This window comes from Lactuca sativa, chromosome 6, assembly GCF_002870075.4.
Source record: "Lactuca sativa cultivar Salinas chromosome 6, Lsat_Salinas_v11, whole genome shotgun sequence".
Classification (NCBI taxonomy): domain Eukaryota; kingdom Viridiplantae; phylum Streptophyta; class Magnoliopsida; order Asterales; family Asteraceae; genus Lactuca; species Lactuca sativa.
In genome coordinates, this window is record NC_056628.2 from 27,888,817 (window position 1) to 27,906,354 (window position 17,538).

The 17,538-nt window shown below is 36.6% G+C and overlaps 1 protein-coding gene across 1 annotated transcript; it reads left to right on the forward strand.

Moving 5' to 3' along the window:
• The first annotated feature begins 4,746 nt into the window (after positions 1-4,746).
• Positions 4,747-7,122, forward strand: LOC111895168 (uncharacterized). The gene is made up of 4 exons (XM_023891267.3): positions 4,747-5,410; positions 6,417-6,458; positions 6,598-6,696; positions 6,782-7,122. The coding sequence occupies exons 1-4, from the start codon at positions 5,081-5,083 to the stop codon at positions 6,929-6,931; spliced, it is 621 nt and encodes a 206-aa protein (XP_023747035.1). The 5' UTR covers positions 4,747-5,080; the 3' UTR covers positions 6,932-7,122.
• Positions 7,123-17,538: the final 10,416 nt, after the last annotated feature.

A 17,538-nucleotide genomic window follows, 5' to 3' on the forward strand; every position in this document is an offset into this window, starting at 1 on the left:
ATAACCGGGATAACAATCCAAAAAGAAGGTACGATATTGGTGCCTTCAACCCTGTTAGTACAGTGAGGAAAACTCACCTCGAACGTTAGATAAATCCCACAATTGCTGCAGCTGCTACGAACTAGCTTCCACAAACAGAACCAAACAACCAAACCATTCTTTAATAATTACCCATGGCAAAACCACCAAGCACTACTCCCATAAAGGGTCCAACTAACCAAGCCCACAATTGGCCGAAGCCCATTGGGTCTAAACAAGGCCGAAATCCGTTGGGCCCACTAAGGCCCAATTCACCATCCAAGGCCCATTAGGGCAATCCCAGCAAGGCAAGCCCAGCCAGAAGTCCATTACTTTAAAATCCTTAGTCCATTATGAGCCCATGCTAAAGGATAAGTCCAAGACCAAACTAGCCAACATTCAACGAGTCCAAAACATGCACGGGAGATGCTCACGTCGTGAGCACCTTACGCTCAAGTCGTGAGGTCGTGATTTCTGCCCAGAAACTTCCCCGGATATGCTCTCACATCGTGAGTCCAAATCTGACCAAAAATGAGCATTAAGCTCCTAATCCATTAAGCCTTGACATGGGACAGTCTAGAGGGTCTTCCTTGACCCAAAGGACCATAAAAATCGAAGCTTTTTGGACATACATGTCCAATACATGTCCCAACATCAACTATGGCGCAAAATGAAGGGAAAAGGTCCAAGACTCTAACATGGAGTCCAAAACCTTGATCAAAATTCAGATCTAGAACTTATATGACTTAAGACACCATCATAATCCATAAACTTGCCAAATTTATGGATTCCATGCATGCTAACCAACATTACAAGCCATAAAATTCATGTAAACTTAAATCTAGCAAGCAAGGAAAGGAAAGGCATGAGCTTGAGGACTTACAAAGGTTTAAAAGCTCCAGGGCTAGCTGATGAAGCAACCAAGAAGCTAACAAATGCACCAACAATGATCTTCTTCTTGTTCCAAGGGCTTCAAAGCTTCAAAATCTCTTAAATAACACCAAGAATGACCAAGGACTTCAATGGGGGTTGAGATTAGGGTTTTAAGAGGTATTGGGAGTGAAAGAGTCTGAGACTCCGAGGATAAGCAACCATAATCATCTCATACCTTTAAATACCCGAAAATTAGGGTTTTGGTGCATCAGACGCTCCTCATGTTGTGAGCACTTCATGCTCACGTCGTGAGCCTTAAATGAGCTTGGTCAACAAGTCAATGATCACTCACCCGAACTACTCCAACTTCAAACGACCATAACTTCTTCGTTTCAACTCCGTTTTGACGTTATTTATATCCATGGAAAGATGGCGAGAAGCTCTACACATCTATCAACTTATCCTCACCTCAAAACTTTCCGAACGAAAATCTAAATTCATAAAGAGCTTGAACTGCCACTTTACCGATATACCCCTTGGCTCCAAGGCACAACCCGAACTCCCGGATCACCTCAATTATATTATTTGTACCTATATGGGTCTAGATCTCTCTTTTCCAAAGGCCCTAAGCCTTATTATAACCTATCTTCAGGCCACAGTCCCGAATTAGGAAAGCGATTCGTAATAGGGCATTACACTGAGTCTGCTCAGATGTGGCAAGCTCAGGGCAGAACATGGCTCTCTCTATGAGCATCTTGGTGATCTCCGACGCCGTCTCAATACCCTGTCTCAAATCCAAATACTCCTATGCTAACCTCTCCCGCTCCACTAGCGGAACATATCGGGAGCAGAAAATCTCAAAAAACTGCTCCCAAGTCACAGTAGCCCTCTACTCGACAGAATAAGAACTAGTAGTGAGTCTCCACCAATCCTTCGCTCTGGACCTCAGAAGGTTCAGAGCGCACCTGACCTTCTAGTCAGTAGGGCATGAACAAGTGAAGAAACAACCCTCCACATCACATAGCCACCTCATGGCTATAATCGGGTCCTGAACTCCTTTGAAAGTCGGGGGCTTCGTATTATCGAAGTCCGGATACTGGAAGACCCGCCCTATCCCAACACCTGTAGCCACCACGGTTGCGGAGGCGGCAGCAACAGCAGTCTCAGAAATAGTTGCATAGCGATCATCAAAGAACTCCATCATCGCGATCTTGATGGACCCGAGTATCTTCGGGATCTGGCCCCGGATAATAGCAACTACCTCCTCACGGATGATCTCCCTGACGCGGTTTTTTACAATGCTGGCCCACCCTAACTGCCAGCCCCCAATCCCAACCCGGATCCGATCTCAACTCGTCTCATAGTCACCATATTGAAAATACACCAGGAAGATATCAGATAAACCACATATCATAACGGGGAACCAATTCCCAACAAAGCCCTAGGGGTTGTGACTTCCTTACTACGCGTATGGGTCATGTGCTTTCAGTAGTACGAGCCCATACTACCTTCCACACCTACCCATATTTGTCTCAAGGATCATCATAACACCATAACAATACTCTCAAGCATAACTACACACTTAATCCTCACTTCCTAGAGGATGGCTAATCATCTAACAACTGGCCGGCTGACCCCGCACAAATCATCCATGAAACTTCCACCAACCCTGCAACACTCGTGTATGCTAGCCATACATAACACCGAACCCTATAGACTTTCGAATATCTGATCCTCCCCTAAGCTCTTCATCAAACAAGAATATGAAATAAGGCCAAATCAAACATTCCCAGGCTATAAGATCTTATCTATATATAACCATGATGCATACACTAAGCAACTACAGTAATAATGTAAATTCCATAAAAGAAAAGGATCCTAGGCTATCAGACATCATATAATCAGGCTATTCTATCATGCAATTCCTAAAGATCCTTAGCCTATCACTAGCATGTTGTTCTAACATATCACAATATCAAATAATAGTATGGTATTTTGGGGTATACTTACTGGCTCCGGCTGATCATACATATCACATCCTCCTTGAATATTTTGAAAACCGTTTGAAAATCATTTAAAAATATTTTTCCTAAGTTTGAGACTGGATTCACATGAGTGTTCCTCCAATTCACATAAGTGTTCCTCCAATTCACTCAAACCAAGGCTCTGATACCAACTTGTAACACCCATAAAATTCTTAAAAATTTAAACTTTTAAAATGAACCACAAACCATCATTGTTTACAAATTGTTTTCAAAATAAGTTTCATATTAGAGAAATCCCAAAATCGTAAAAACAAAATATGAGCAGGTGCACGATCACGCCTTCACCTTCCCGCAATCCTCTGAAATACCTGAAACATAATCCAAAACTGTAACCCCCAAATATAAGGAGGTGCACGATCACACATTCACCTTCACGCCTCCACATACTAAACATATATCCAACCTAACATATATAGTATCAACATAAATCCTTCCTAATAGCCATAGAAATTTTCCAACTCCAAATCTAACAAAAGTAATATTTATAAATTTATTACTTTCTAATTTAAAATAAACTATTTTGTAATTTTAAATCATAAACTATTTTGCAAATATTAAGTCATAGCTTGAATGGAAAAAGAAAAGGGAAAACGTTTTTGTGTAGACATTTAATTTACCAAAAACTTTGTGTATCTCAATGTAATTGTGCATCCATAAATAACTTCCTGAAAAGATATATGTCGTACAACGAAATAATTAGATTTTTAAAATAACAAATGCAATAAATAGATTAAAAAGAGATTTCATACCTATTCAATTATAGAAATCCTTGTCTAATGAAAGCCATTTCACTGTTACTTTTTCATTTGATCTCATTTTATAAAAACCTATCACATAGAATGTACAATAAGAAAGTAACATACTGTTACCGCATCATTATCCGTAATATAATAAAATTACTCGTTAAAAATAAATACATACAAAACATCCAACTGTCAATGACATACAAGAGGATGTTTGGCTTAGCTTTTCACAGCCAAAATTCCTTTATGAAAAAGAAAAAAAAAACAAAAGATGTTTGGCAAAACTAGTTTTAAAAGCTACTTTTGAAGTTTTTTACACAAGAAAAATGAACTTTTTGGAAAAGTCATAAAATCCTGATTTTTTGTAATTTTTCTAAAAAAGTCCGAGAAGATGAAGACACAAGTTTCATTCTTTTTCTTTTTCATTATTTGCATAGGGACGCCAATCGCTAAATTTGAATTCGGTTATTAAACAGAACTCCTAACGACCGAATTAAAGATGTTAGACGCCAAATGAAAACTGTAAGTGGTCACTATGAGTTGAACGTCACATCTAACCTCGTGCAACATCACCACATGAATAAACAATGCACCCCTCTTGATATCGGATACATTCACTTAATATGGTCACGTAACAGACAAAAATAAATATAGGTTTCTTCTTGCTAAACGTCATACTATTTTCAACATCCCTTGGCATTGGCCTTTGAGTTCATATACCTTTTAAATGATTGCAATAGATCATACATACCAATATTATATCCATTAGATTTATAGATGTATAGTCTTCAAAAAACTGATTTTAGCATACATAAAGAATTAATAGCACAACTTGTGTTTGTTTGTTTTCTCGTTTGTGTTGTACGTTGATAACTAAGTTTTATTAATCAAAGATTATCTTATAGTTATTTTTTAATAGATGATTTAAAAATTAAGCCTAAACTGTATTATTCTGTAATAAAAACCATTTGTATGCTGATCTTAAAAAACTAAACATTTAAGTAAACAAGTTCATATACACTTTTTGTTTTGTTTTTTTTTTTTTTTTTAAATATTAAATCCACTATCATTTTTGTGGGGTTGAATGACAGTACACATTTCATTTAGTTATTTTTGTAATCACCCCAAAAAATAATAAGTTTCCAAATCAATAATAAGATAACAATTTATTACTATTCTGTTTAAGCAACCCATAAAAAACCCAAATCGTATCCACGCACATAATTCATTCAATCAACAGCTCCTATAAAAGCCTTTTTCATCTCTCCACCACCCTTCATCCCCCATTTCCACATCTCAACGCTCCCCTTTCTCTCTCTCTACACCAACATCCATCCAATCTGTGAACCTCCTCGAATCATCTCTTTGTAACGGAGGCTACGAAGCATCGGAATAGCTCAGATGGCGAAGGATCAGTGGTTGGAGGCGGCGCTTACGAACGATGCGATGGTGGCGGAGCTTCTGTTACGGATGAATCATTCCTCCTCTTCAGATTCGTCGAAAGCAACTACAAATTCTACAACGCTCTTACCATCCTTCAGCTGGGGCCATCGGAAGAATCGATCGAAATCCACAGCTCCGACGACCACCGTCTCAAACGGATTCGGTAAAGAACACCGTGGTAGCCCTACCACACATCTGTCGTGGAGCGGTGGCGGCGGCTCAACAAGCGATGGATACGACGAATCTAGTCGGCCTTCAGATCTCTCATCGGGAAGCAGATCCGTCAAGGTTTGTATCTCTAATCAGATTTCTCATCTTTTTCTTTTCTTCCACCGATTTTTTTTCTCTATCTATCGTCGGAAAATTACATCGACTTCACCGGTGTACCCGACGTCGTCTTTCAATTACTCATTCTCTTCAACTATTTCTCGGAAGCTTTTCCCTTTCCCCCGAAATCTGGTTACCGTCGACCTGATCTCTGCCACGCCAGAACTTTTCCGGCCGATCGGCGTTTCCTACACTATTTTTTCTTTTCTTGGGAAAATAAATGCATGAAAACAATTACTATTAAGCTTTTTTTTTACTAATTTACCCTTTTCTCTCTACTTAATTTATCACTAATTTACCATACGCGGGATTTGACTTTTACTTTCTTTATTTTCATATTGACTGAAATACCCTCCGTCAGTAACATCTCCGACGGTAAAAGTATCCCACAAGCTAACAGAAAAAGGACTCTAAAGTCTCTTTTTCCTGTTGCTTCTAAGGTGGCTTAGAGGGGTATTTTGGTAATTAAGACAAGTGTTGTTGTCGAGTTGTGACTTTTAATTGAACAAAGCGCATCAAGATCCAAGAAAGATGAATATTTTCTATGGACATTTTTGCCCTTACCCTTTGTTCTAATTTACATCCATGTAAGTCACGTTTTGTAGTGGGGATAGGGTTCGACGTGCCTAAAGCAAAAGAAAGGGGAGTTTGAAAGGCCAGGGGCACTTTTGTCTTTTTTGTCGTCATCTATTTTTTCAACTTAGTTTAATATTTTTTTTTTTCCTTTTTTTATATTATACGAATTTATCGCCCTTGAATCCGGATCCTACATGGATTTTATGAAAATTATTTTAATTTTTTAAATAATAAATACCGAAGGGAATAATCACGAGTTTTGGATATATTTATGTGAGGGTTTGTCGGCTATATCTTTTTGTCCTTATAATATTCCTTTCCAAAAGGGTAAAAATGTAAATTTACAACTTTCTTTCTTCTAAATCAGTCCTACTTTTCTTTATATCTGCAGGCAAACGAAGTTGCTTCCACATCAAAGTCCCATCGAAGAAAGGTTAGTTTTTTGTTCTTCGGATTCTTTTTTATACGCTTTCAAGTACATAACCCGACCCGGATCATCTTCTTCTTGCTCTTTGAGATCCCTCTTTTAACACCAAAACCCGACCCGACTCACCGATCTGTTATTTTTGCAGTCGTTTCACGAGCTTAAAGACGAAGAACAGGAATTAGCGTCGATGCGTTCGAATTTGAATCACGAAATAGCTAAAAATGAGAATTTGAAACGAATTAAGGTAACCTAAATTCTTAATTTTTCATTCTAAAAGAAAAAAATGCTTAAATATGCAACAGATTATAACTGATACATTGTTTGTTCAGATCGATTTTGATCAAAATCCGATGGGAAGAACAGCGGGAATCCGATCTGTTAGAGTAGTTGAAGAAGAAGAAACGAAGCGAGGATTTGAATTGCCGGATCTAAACATGACTCCGAATGAGGAAGAATCGGCGATGATGATGATGAGCTGAGAAAAAGGAAAATCTCTGGTTTTTCTTGATCTTGACTTAGTATATTATATAGATGCAGCAGCAGTGAAGAAGGTTAATTAGTATAGGATTTTGATTAATATAAAGATTAGACGAAGAATTGTAAAAAATTTTGGTAACTTGTAGCAGAAGCAGCTTTGATTTTCATTGATCAAATTTATTTGATTTGTTTAGTTTGGGGTTTCTGATCAAATTAATATTCTTCATCGAATTGCTAACGTGTCTTTATTAAAAAGATGAGTGGTTCTTTGGGATAATCGAAATATCATGTTTGTTCTGAACAAAATATGCTTTTGCTTTTTATCATGACTTATATAAATTAGTCTTCTAAAAAGAGAAATCATTTTTCTCACGACTTATATTAAATTATGTAAATTAGTTTTCTAAGAAGAATAATCAAAATATCATTCTTACCTTTTTTTTTTTTTTTTTCTTAATATGAGTAGATTAAGAGAAATGTTAAAATCAAAAGTTGTGATTACATAAAAAAGATGATAGATTTCATGTCATTATTTTATTTAAGTAAGAATAAAAGATAGAAGGAATTTAATTTATCTTTCAAAATTGTTGTTTTGACCTAATATAAAACTTTAATTTTTCTATATGCATTTTGCATTAATATAAATAATTTAGTAATGTACTAATTTCTTTTTGTAATATATATATATATATATATTTTAAAATTTAAATATGGTGTCTTTAAACCCAAGTAGTTGAAGATTTGAAATCTTATATAGGATAATGGTATAATTAAACAGTAAATTAGATTGCGGGTATATTGTTTAAAGTCTTTTAGAAAAATAGTTGAACTTGAAGTTATGTTTGAGATGATAATATAGTTTAAAGATATTAAGATAGATTGAAGAGTGTGTCTTTTATAAAAGTAAATAAATAAATTGAAGTGTAAAAAAGGCAAGGCAATTCTAGCCTTCGAGGTTTAAGGAATGGATCTGACTCATTGGTGAATATGGTTTCTTGTGTTAAAAGGGAAGGAGAGACTTTTAAAATTGTAAGTGGAGGTTTTATTGGGATGTAATTGAAAGGATTAAAGTGATTGGGCTCACTTTAATAGTTGTTGGACTTCATAGGAATATAATGGGTCGAGTGAGATGATGGACCTTGACGGCTTGACCTACAACATAAGTACTGTAATGGATTAACGTGAGCCATCTTCAAAACGGTGCAACTTAAGTCGTTGTTTTTGGATTTACTAGAATTAACCTTTTAACGTAACCTTTTATATTTTAAACATATTTTATTTTATCTTTAATTATATTTTAATTTTAATATTTTTTTATTTTTTATTAATTAATTGTATTTAATAAATATTGAATAATATTTTATTTTTAAAATATAAATTTTTTAACAATTATATGATTTTTTTCAATGCATTTTTATAGTTATAACTTAATAATTTATCGTATTAACTTATCCCAAAACTTCCGCTTGTTGTCAGCGGCTTTGGAGGGTTTTGGGATGGCCAGGGTTGTTGTCATTGTCGGGGCGTAGACTCTATGATCAATGAGCCGCTGTGCCAACCGCTTGACATTGTCGAAGGTAGTGGGTTTGAAGCTAAGACATTCCCTTGAAATGGAGGCACCAACCCCCAGATATACCTCTCGACTTTCTTCCCCTTAGTAGGGACCATCATGGACATAGTGCCACCAGATCGCTGAATCTGGCAGTGTAGGCCACTATGTCGGAGCCCTTTATGGTTAAGCTCCAGAGGTCCTGTTCAAGTTTCTGAACTTCGCCCCTCGGGTAGTACTCTTCTAGCATGAGCTCCTTAAGAGCTTACCAGCCCATAACATTAGCCACTATTAGAGTTAGTTACTTGACATGGCTATTCCACCATGTCAGGGCTCTGTCCGCGAAGGTGCAGGCAGCAAATTTAACTTTGTTTCCTTCCGGACAAGAATAGATCTCAAAGATCGATTCTGTTTTCTCGAACCATTACGATAGGGCAATGATTCCGCCAGTCCCGTTGAAGGACCTGGGCTTGCAGTTGGTGAAATCCTTATACGAGCACTCCCTAGAGCGCATTGGAGCATCACCTTAAGTGGAATGAACTATTGTCCCACTCCCGCTAGTACCACTAGCACTGAATTGGGCTAAGGCTGCTGAAACAGCCGCAACCACTGCAGCTTGGATAGCTGCCAGATTGTATTGTGGAGGAGGTGGTGGTGGTTGAGTTGGATTTATTGGAGGATTGCGTCCCGTTGATCGACGTGGAGGCATCTTTCAACTGAAAGTTTACAAAGATGAAGATGATAGTAAGAATAATTGTAAGTATAATGAGAGCGGTCCATGGACTAAATCATCATAGCCCAACAAAACAGATGAGAATATGATTGAAATAGAGATCTAACAGTAGGAGCATGTAAGCACTTTGATAAATATTTCCCAATAAATTAGATGTTTGTCAATAGTATTGGCATTAATGATGTAACACGTTCGGGAAAATGACCTAGAAGTAGGTATTACATCAAACCAAAGTAAGAAAATTTTGACAGCATAGAGACCTAGCAACAGTTTTAGAAAGATAAGAATATTTATAGGGAAAAGTGCTACATAGAGCATAGATAAGAAGGATATTCCTTAAACCAAAAGAAAGGACGGGTATAGCATCTTCTACTAGCGACGGGTACCCTTCGGGTGAACCCTCAAACCTACCAGCTAACACTCCACGTCAAGAAGGTGTCGTTCATATAATCTTTGGCGTGCTCGAAGCTCTATGACTTTAGCTCGAGTTGCAGCTAAGTCTTGCTGCAGAGCTTCATTGTCTCTCATTGACCTCCCATGAGCATCCTCAAGACGACGAATGCGGACTATATTAACTCCCTCATTGGCATCAACCTCCATCATTCGGTTGATGGTTGTCCTACCCTGCTCTTCATTTCGAGCAACCATGCGGACCAGAATAGGCAGGACTCTGTCTGCTGAGCCTCCCTGTAACACCAGCATAAATTAGGTGAAAAATAAATTTGTTCATTAACCATAATTGAGTATACTAAGTGTTAGATATTGTATCAAGTTTCCAAAAATATAAAGAACACTAAAATTCGAGTTATAACGAAGAAGTTATGACCAATCGAAGATCCGCGACAATACCGGTAAAACACTGTTAAGCAGAAAACATGAAATTCCAATAAAATGCTTTTTAACCTTAGTTATCTAAATGAAAGTCGTAGATATCCCAAAACCGTAAACGTATATAAAAAGAACGCTCAAATCTGACTTTATATGAGGAAGTTATGATTTTTCGAAGTTTCAGACAACTAAAAACTCGAAATAGAGATCGAGCGACTTTTAGCCAACACGACCTAAATGAGAAATCGAAGACCTGTCCCTTCGCCATCCCATCCGAGGTTCGTAAGCGATGATGTATTTCAGCTTTGTAGCGCGCTGCGTTCAGGGGAACGCCCCGCGTTCGCATCATGTCCAGTCCCTATATAAAGGGTGCGAGGGTTACGGATCTTGGTTACAAATTTACTACTTTCTCTCCCAAATTTCGCACTTCTAGCCTCTCAAGGCTATACCGACATTCTAGTTTCATATTCAAGCCCTGACGGAAGTTCTACGCTCCCGAGGGTCTCGAGAATTCCCGAGAATCCCGAGAAAGCAGCTTTTCTAGTCAAAGTTCTGCACGATTTTTAGTCTCAACTTCTTCAAGCCACCACTTCAATCAAGTGAATGCATACACCTACAAGCACACTTTAAATACCTTTTTAAATGCTTTTAAAGTGGGGGGGGGGGGGGGATACAAGTAAACACACGGCTAAAATCGTGTGAAACGTCAATCTTCGATATACTTTTCATACTATTGTTTTAACTATCTTATGAAGTCATCATCATGCAAAATATCTCATAACACAAATTTACTCTCTTGGGAAAACAACATGCTTTATAAATGAAATATGTTTTGTTTATAAGTTTGCATATTATAGAGTAAACATTTCAACTACAACATTGTATATTCATAAGGACATATCAATCTCTATTATGCCTTTGTTAATATCGTTGAAAAGGATAAACATTTCAGAAACAAATACATTCATTTTAATACGGGACTTAATTGAGAATTCGTGAGTCATTCATCTTCAATATACCTATTAACGTACCGGTAGAAGTCCTGTTTATAACCAGAATCTCCCGTCCGGAGAACGTGACAAGTGTGTATAGATCTATACGGGACTAATGATCCCGCGCCCTGACTGTTACCTACAGTCCCCGGGGTAACAAGTGTCATCTCATTTCGACGCTTGAAGAACGTCGCTACAGGCAAATTATGATAGTACGGTTATAAAACTCACTGGATAGACAGTTATTATGGTATTACGTTTTCACGGGAAAAGTAACACTTACAGTTCTTTTCACATTCAAATACAATCCTCTTATAGTTTTGTTTTATAATAAGACTATACATCATTCTTTTGAGCATGTCATAGTTGCTTACAGGTTACGATCTTGGTCATTTGAGACTGCATTTCACTTTTAGGAAAATATAGGATTTTCCGGGTTCAAATACATACAATTTATACAACAATCATTCATATTAATTTCATACACTCATAAGAAAATATCGGATTTTCTGGAAACAAACGTGAGCTTTCGAATGACATACATTTTCTTAAAACACTACTTTTGAACTCACCAACTTTACTGTTGACACTTTTTTTTGAAATAACTTGTATTCTCAGGAAAAGGCTAAACCAGGTAGCAACTACTTTTGAAGACTAACGCGCTGGCGTTAGTAACATATTTTGGGATCACCATATAGTATTTTATATTCAAACATGTAACACATACAATCATGTAAACTTTTCAAATATATTTATATTATGGTGGTGGGTACTTTCTTTACTATTCAATTGTTATGATATTGTACATGACGTCCTCCGCCCCCGAACGTTTCCACCATTCTGGTTTGGGGGTGTGATAGATTGGTATAGTGAACAAAGTATATCAAAACCATTTTTGATATACAACTATAAACACAACTGGGCAAAAACACTCTGAGTGAGAGTTATACTTTTAAAATGAAATTTTTATAAAGTATACATGCATAGATTATATAACAGGGTCAGTATCATAATAAAAACAATATAGAAGTATTATAGATGATTCGTGAAATACAGGTATGCCTTGGAATATGTAATCGGGACTGGGATGAATATAGCCTGATCAATTATATTTGTCCGAGAGCCAACCAACATATGCCAGGGGATAGCTACAGTGGACAACAAGTCTAAAACTTACCAAACTTATAAACCTTAGAATCAAACATAACATTTAGAATACTATATGAGTATTTTATGCATATAATAGTTTAACCTTGAGGTTCAACCTTATGTGCCTTAGTTCTAGACAATTCTTATATCCCTATTCTCGCACAGACGCAATGGCCGGATTCCATCTACCAGGAGACCCCTACTACCCGAACCAAGACAATGGGGGATGGATAGAGAATGAACCAGAAGAAGAAATGCAAGAAGACTCAGACCCAGATCCCGAGGACAATAACCTACCCTTCGTGGCTCCGATCAACAATCCAAATCCTCGACCGAAATTTCATGGCTCGACACCTCTGTGGGCAGTGAACCTGAATAAGTGGAGCAACGAACAAGGTCAATCCCGTCCGTACCATGGAGACCGGAGCTTCTACAATCTGAGCGAGGGAGGCTCAGCAGACAGAGTCCTTCCTATATTGGTTCGCCGAATTGCTCGCAATGATGAGCAAGGAAGGGCAACTATTCAACGAACTGAGGAGAATGATGCGAACACCGGAGTCAATACAGTTCGCATCCGATAGTTAGTATTAGTTTATGGTCGAGCCGTAAATAAAAATGAAGCTTGGCAGAGAGAGAGCTAACTGCAACTTAAACTGAAGTCAGGGAGATCCGTGCTAGTTCTAGAGTCAACACAGTTCGTCTTCGTCATCTGACCGAGGACCAGGACTTTGAAAGGTCTCGTACAGACACCTTACAGGTGGAGTTGGATGCATATCGATCTGAGACCAAGGACCTGTTGGATTAATGTCTAAGTCCATAACTATAATTGGTAAGACTTGACCCGACCCGACATGGTCCATTTGGGTTGCATGGCATCATGCATTTGGATAGACTATAATGAGAGAAATACACTTAAGGTTTGTTAATATATTATAAGTTCTAATATATATATTAATAAGATTATTTAATTAGTATTGATCAAGAATTAATCTAGGATTAATTAAGTGATCAAAAGAAGACTAATTAAATATATGGGTTGATTGTGTAAATCATCCATACTTATATAGTGGGCTAATGCTCTATGGATTGTCAAGTTGGGCTAAAACCCATAAGATGCTCCATGGATGCTCCATGGTGTATTTGTACCCATGGATCATGGAAATGAAAGGCCATGACAATTAGGGTTTACATGGTGTAACCCTAACTATATAATGATCTTATTCTTGGAGAAAATCGGCGACTATGGATAATAGAAAGGGCTAGCCGATTTCATGAAGTGTGTATGTTCTCTCAAGTCATTCCAAGTGTATTTGGTGTTGTGTGAACCATTTGAGGTGTCACACTTGGGGCACTAGGCACTCAAGCTACATGAAGACATTCTACATCAAAGAGGTATGTAATTCTAACTTGATATATTCATATGAATCAATGTTATTATGTTAGTTAGGATGAATACCTTGGAAAGTTCATATTTGCATGTATAATAGAGAAAACATAGATCCAAGGTATTTAGGGTTGCATGTACACTTAGGAGTGTTAGAATGCTCAAAACCCAACAGTGGTATCAGAGCCCAGGCTTGCTTTCTCTTATACTTGATGCAAATGTGTTTTTTCAAAGTTGAATCTGTCCAGACCATAAAAATCGATGAGTTTATGCAAAAAACTCGACGAGTTCATCATTTTGGGCATGAACTCGACGAGTTTCTCAAGGAACTCGACGAGTTTTGGGTGCTAACAGCTTGTTGTTTGCTGTTTTGGCTGGAATTTGACTAGGAACATTACCCTAAGCTGTTTTTGAACTTATAAACTTGTTTTTTAATGTGGTAATGTTCATGCTAATCCAATTTCAAAGATAATTGTCAATAGATTCATGTTTTGTATTAGTTTAAAAGTTATGCTAATTACATGAAAAAGTTTGATGTGAATTATCTTTGTTCATATGAGTTGCTTAGATTAATAGATAAGTTAATTGATTATGTGTTTTCAATCCATTTTAATCTAAGAGATGATTCTAAAATGTGTTTGTGTAACTTGTCCTCAAGTTACATGAAAGATCACATTTAAGTTTCATAAAACTCATAAAAGTTGGCAATGGTTACAAAAATGAAGAGTCTTGTCCTCAAGTTATGGAGGTTCAAGAGTCACTTTATTAAGTAATAAAATGTGTAACCTTAATTAATTCCATAAGTTACAAAATAAAGAAAAGTTCATTCTTTTATTAGTTTAAAGTCTTCCATAACTTGTCCTCAAGTTATGGAACTTGAAGAGTCTTTTAATTAAAACTACTTTAAACTCATAAGTTATGACATTAATTAGTTTTGAATAGTTTCAAAACTTGCCTTCAAGTTTTGGAATTTGAAAAGTTTTCACTTATGAATACTTTAATTCCAAGTTAGCCCTTAGAATTTTAAAAGTTAAAATTTAACCCTTATACTTTATAATATTATAAGTTAATAATATTTATATTTATGTATAAGAGTAAAGTCAGTCTTATCGTTAGTAGGCCTCATTCACGAAGCCGGTCTATAAGGGGGGTATAAGGTTACTGCCTGTAAAATGGCAGTTTAATGGGTGTCCACTCTCACCCAACGCTTCATTGACCGGTGGAGGTTCGTTAGCCGAACGGGTAGGACAAGGACTAGAATTCTCCATTCATTAAAAGTATTAATGATAAATACTAAGTAACTAAACTCTTATAAATACCCAATCTTAGTTACTTAGGAAAATGTGAATAAGGTGCTAATCCATGAAATTACACCTTGCACTTTGTTTAAGTCGGTTAGTGGAGCGTGTGTGGTTAACCGACACACTAACTCGTATTTAACAAGGTCGGCAAAGGGTAACTTAATATTTATCATAGTATCGGTGGAGCGTGTGTGGTTAACTGGCACATCGATTAAGGGGTAAATATTAAGGGTATCCAGTATATTTGCATGGTTACTTCACACCTTGTTTTGTGATCCTCGGCATCCCAGTCACAAAACCTGAAGGGCACACTCGAGATTGAAACATGCCATTGAAAAGTTCAATGAATCTCAAAAGATCTAGGAGTTTCAAATCCAATTAAAACCTAATAATACATTTCGTTTATCTTGGTGGAAATTGGTGAATCGTCATTCACCTACCTTCAAATATTTTATAGCTTGGATTACGACATCCCTCTTCCAAGTTATAAAGGTATTGTGTTGGGTCCTAGCCTTAATATTTCATATTGGGTGTTATATTAAGGACTTTAAATCAACTAACTTGAATATCTCCCAAAAAGATGTCTGGTTTAGACATTTATGATCTTCCCAAATCTCTTGAAACAAGCTTTCATAAATGAAGATGATGTCCCATGGAAATCATACTTCTTTTCACCTCCTCCAATTATTCTCCCTAACCCACAAGTTCTTGAAAAGTTTAAGGTCACTCAAGCCCTATTGGCAAGCAAAGGTATATGTGTGATCACGTCTTGGAGATGTAGTCACTTATTAACAAGCCAGGAGAGTTAGGTGTCAAAGTCTTAAGAAAGTTGGTGTCTCAACTGCTTTCTAAGTCACATAGTGAGTTCCTTTGGGACTCCTATGAAACAGACTATGACAAGACCCTTAATGATCTTATCTATTTGCTAAGATCAACTTCCTAAAACTTGTGGACATTGACAATAATGACATTGGATATCCAGTAAAGCTCTCTCTTCCCAATGGAAAGGGATCGGCCATAGTCAACTCGGTTGACCAAATGGTAAAAAGAAAGGCTAAGTCTGTGATAGTCCCATCTTCCATTACCAAAGAGTCCATATGTTAAATTTCCAAAGGAAGGGGCATTGGTTGCGAAGCTGCCAATTTACCTAAGGGTGTTAAAGTCCACTATCTAACTCTGCTAAGTTTCTATTATGAGATTCTTGATACATGATGTGACTGGGTCACATGGTGATGTTTTAAGAATCAAAGAAAAGTGAAGGAACTTAAAAGAAAGAATATGTTGAATCTGATCGCGTAGATGGATTTCTATTGCATAGTTTGAAGATCGGATTCTTGAGCTACTTCTTAGGAGTTTTGAGATATTTCTTAGGAATAGATAACAACAAGTTTTCATATGGATCGTAAGGATAAGTTTTTCTGCAAAGTTTCAAAATAAAAGGAAACTTTTTATTTTATTTATTTTAAAATATCCTTACAATGGCATTTGTGAAAAATTTTGTTGCTTATAATATTCCATTAATAGCAAGAGTGGAAATATGAATTTGATTCTTTCATTTGTGGTAGTGTCTAAATTTACCAAATAAAGAAAGATTCACATCACCCAAGTTTCAGTTGGATAGAAACTTGGAATCATGCAAGTTGTATAGCATGATGAATGAGAAATTTTCATCTTTGGAAAATTAAGACTAGTTCCTTGTTCACATGTATATGTGAGTCAAGTGAAGGACAAAGGGATCGAGTACACATTCTTGTGCACTGGTCAAGTCCACCACAAAATATCGATAAGATTATTCGTCATAATTTACTAAAGCTCAGTAAATATGGTTATACTTACAAGCTTAAGTGTAATTCTGAGACATTGGAAAAGGTTCTAACGTATGGCAGAGCGAATAAGAAGAATCAACTTAGGCAAAAGATAAAAGTTTCTCAAATTTGAAAAGATGGGAGAGTACTTTAGTATCATGTTATATGATCATCTTAATGATTTAGAGACATTATCACAATTTATCCTCTAAGTGAATTCTAATAGCTAATAAGAGGAGCTATGAATTGTTGAAGTGGTTAAATCAAGAAGATGATTCATACTTCGTTTCAAAACAATTCTTAGAGTTATACTCTAAGAATGTAACTTGAGTGACATGTCTTAAAGAAGGTCTAGAACACTTGTCAAATGTAAGAGTAAAAGTTTTATACTCTTGTACATTTGAAATTGGTAAGTTGTGATGTTTTGGATAAAACAAAGACCAACTAAGGCCAATTGTGTGAAGTGTTTGTCTTGATTAGAATCCACACTATCTCTTGAATATCTGACAAGAAAGTCTTATGTCAAGAGGACAGTGGGAGTCTTAAAGGTCTTGAAAGTCTCAAGAACTAATCAAGAATAAAACCTGAAGTTCTTCACTAGCACACGACTTGAGGTTCATAACCTATCGTGTTGACATATTCTGTGCCCATTCCAATTAAAGTTAGCTTTGCATATGAGTTCTTAGAGTTCTCAATTGGTTGCACAACAACTTGGAAGCAATGGCAGGTCCTTGAGCTGCCAGGTGGCAAGAAATTAAGATTGAGTTCAGTCCATATGAGTTTGGATTTGTCATTATCCTTGTCTTGTGACTATGGTTTTGACAATTCACATGGATAAGAACACATACACCATTAAATCTAAGTGTCA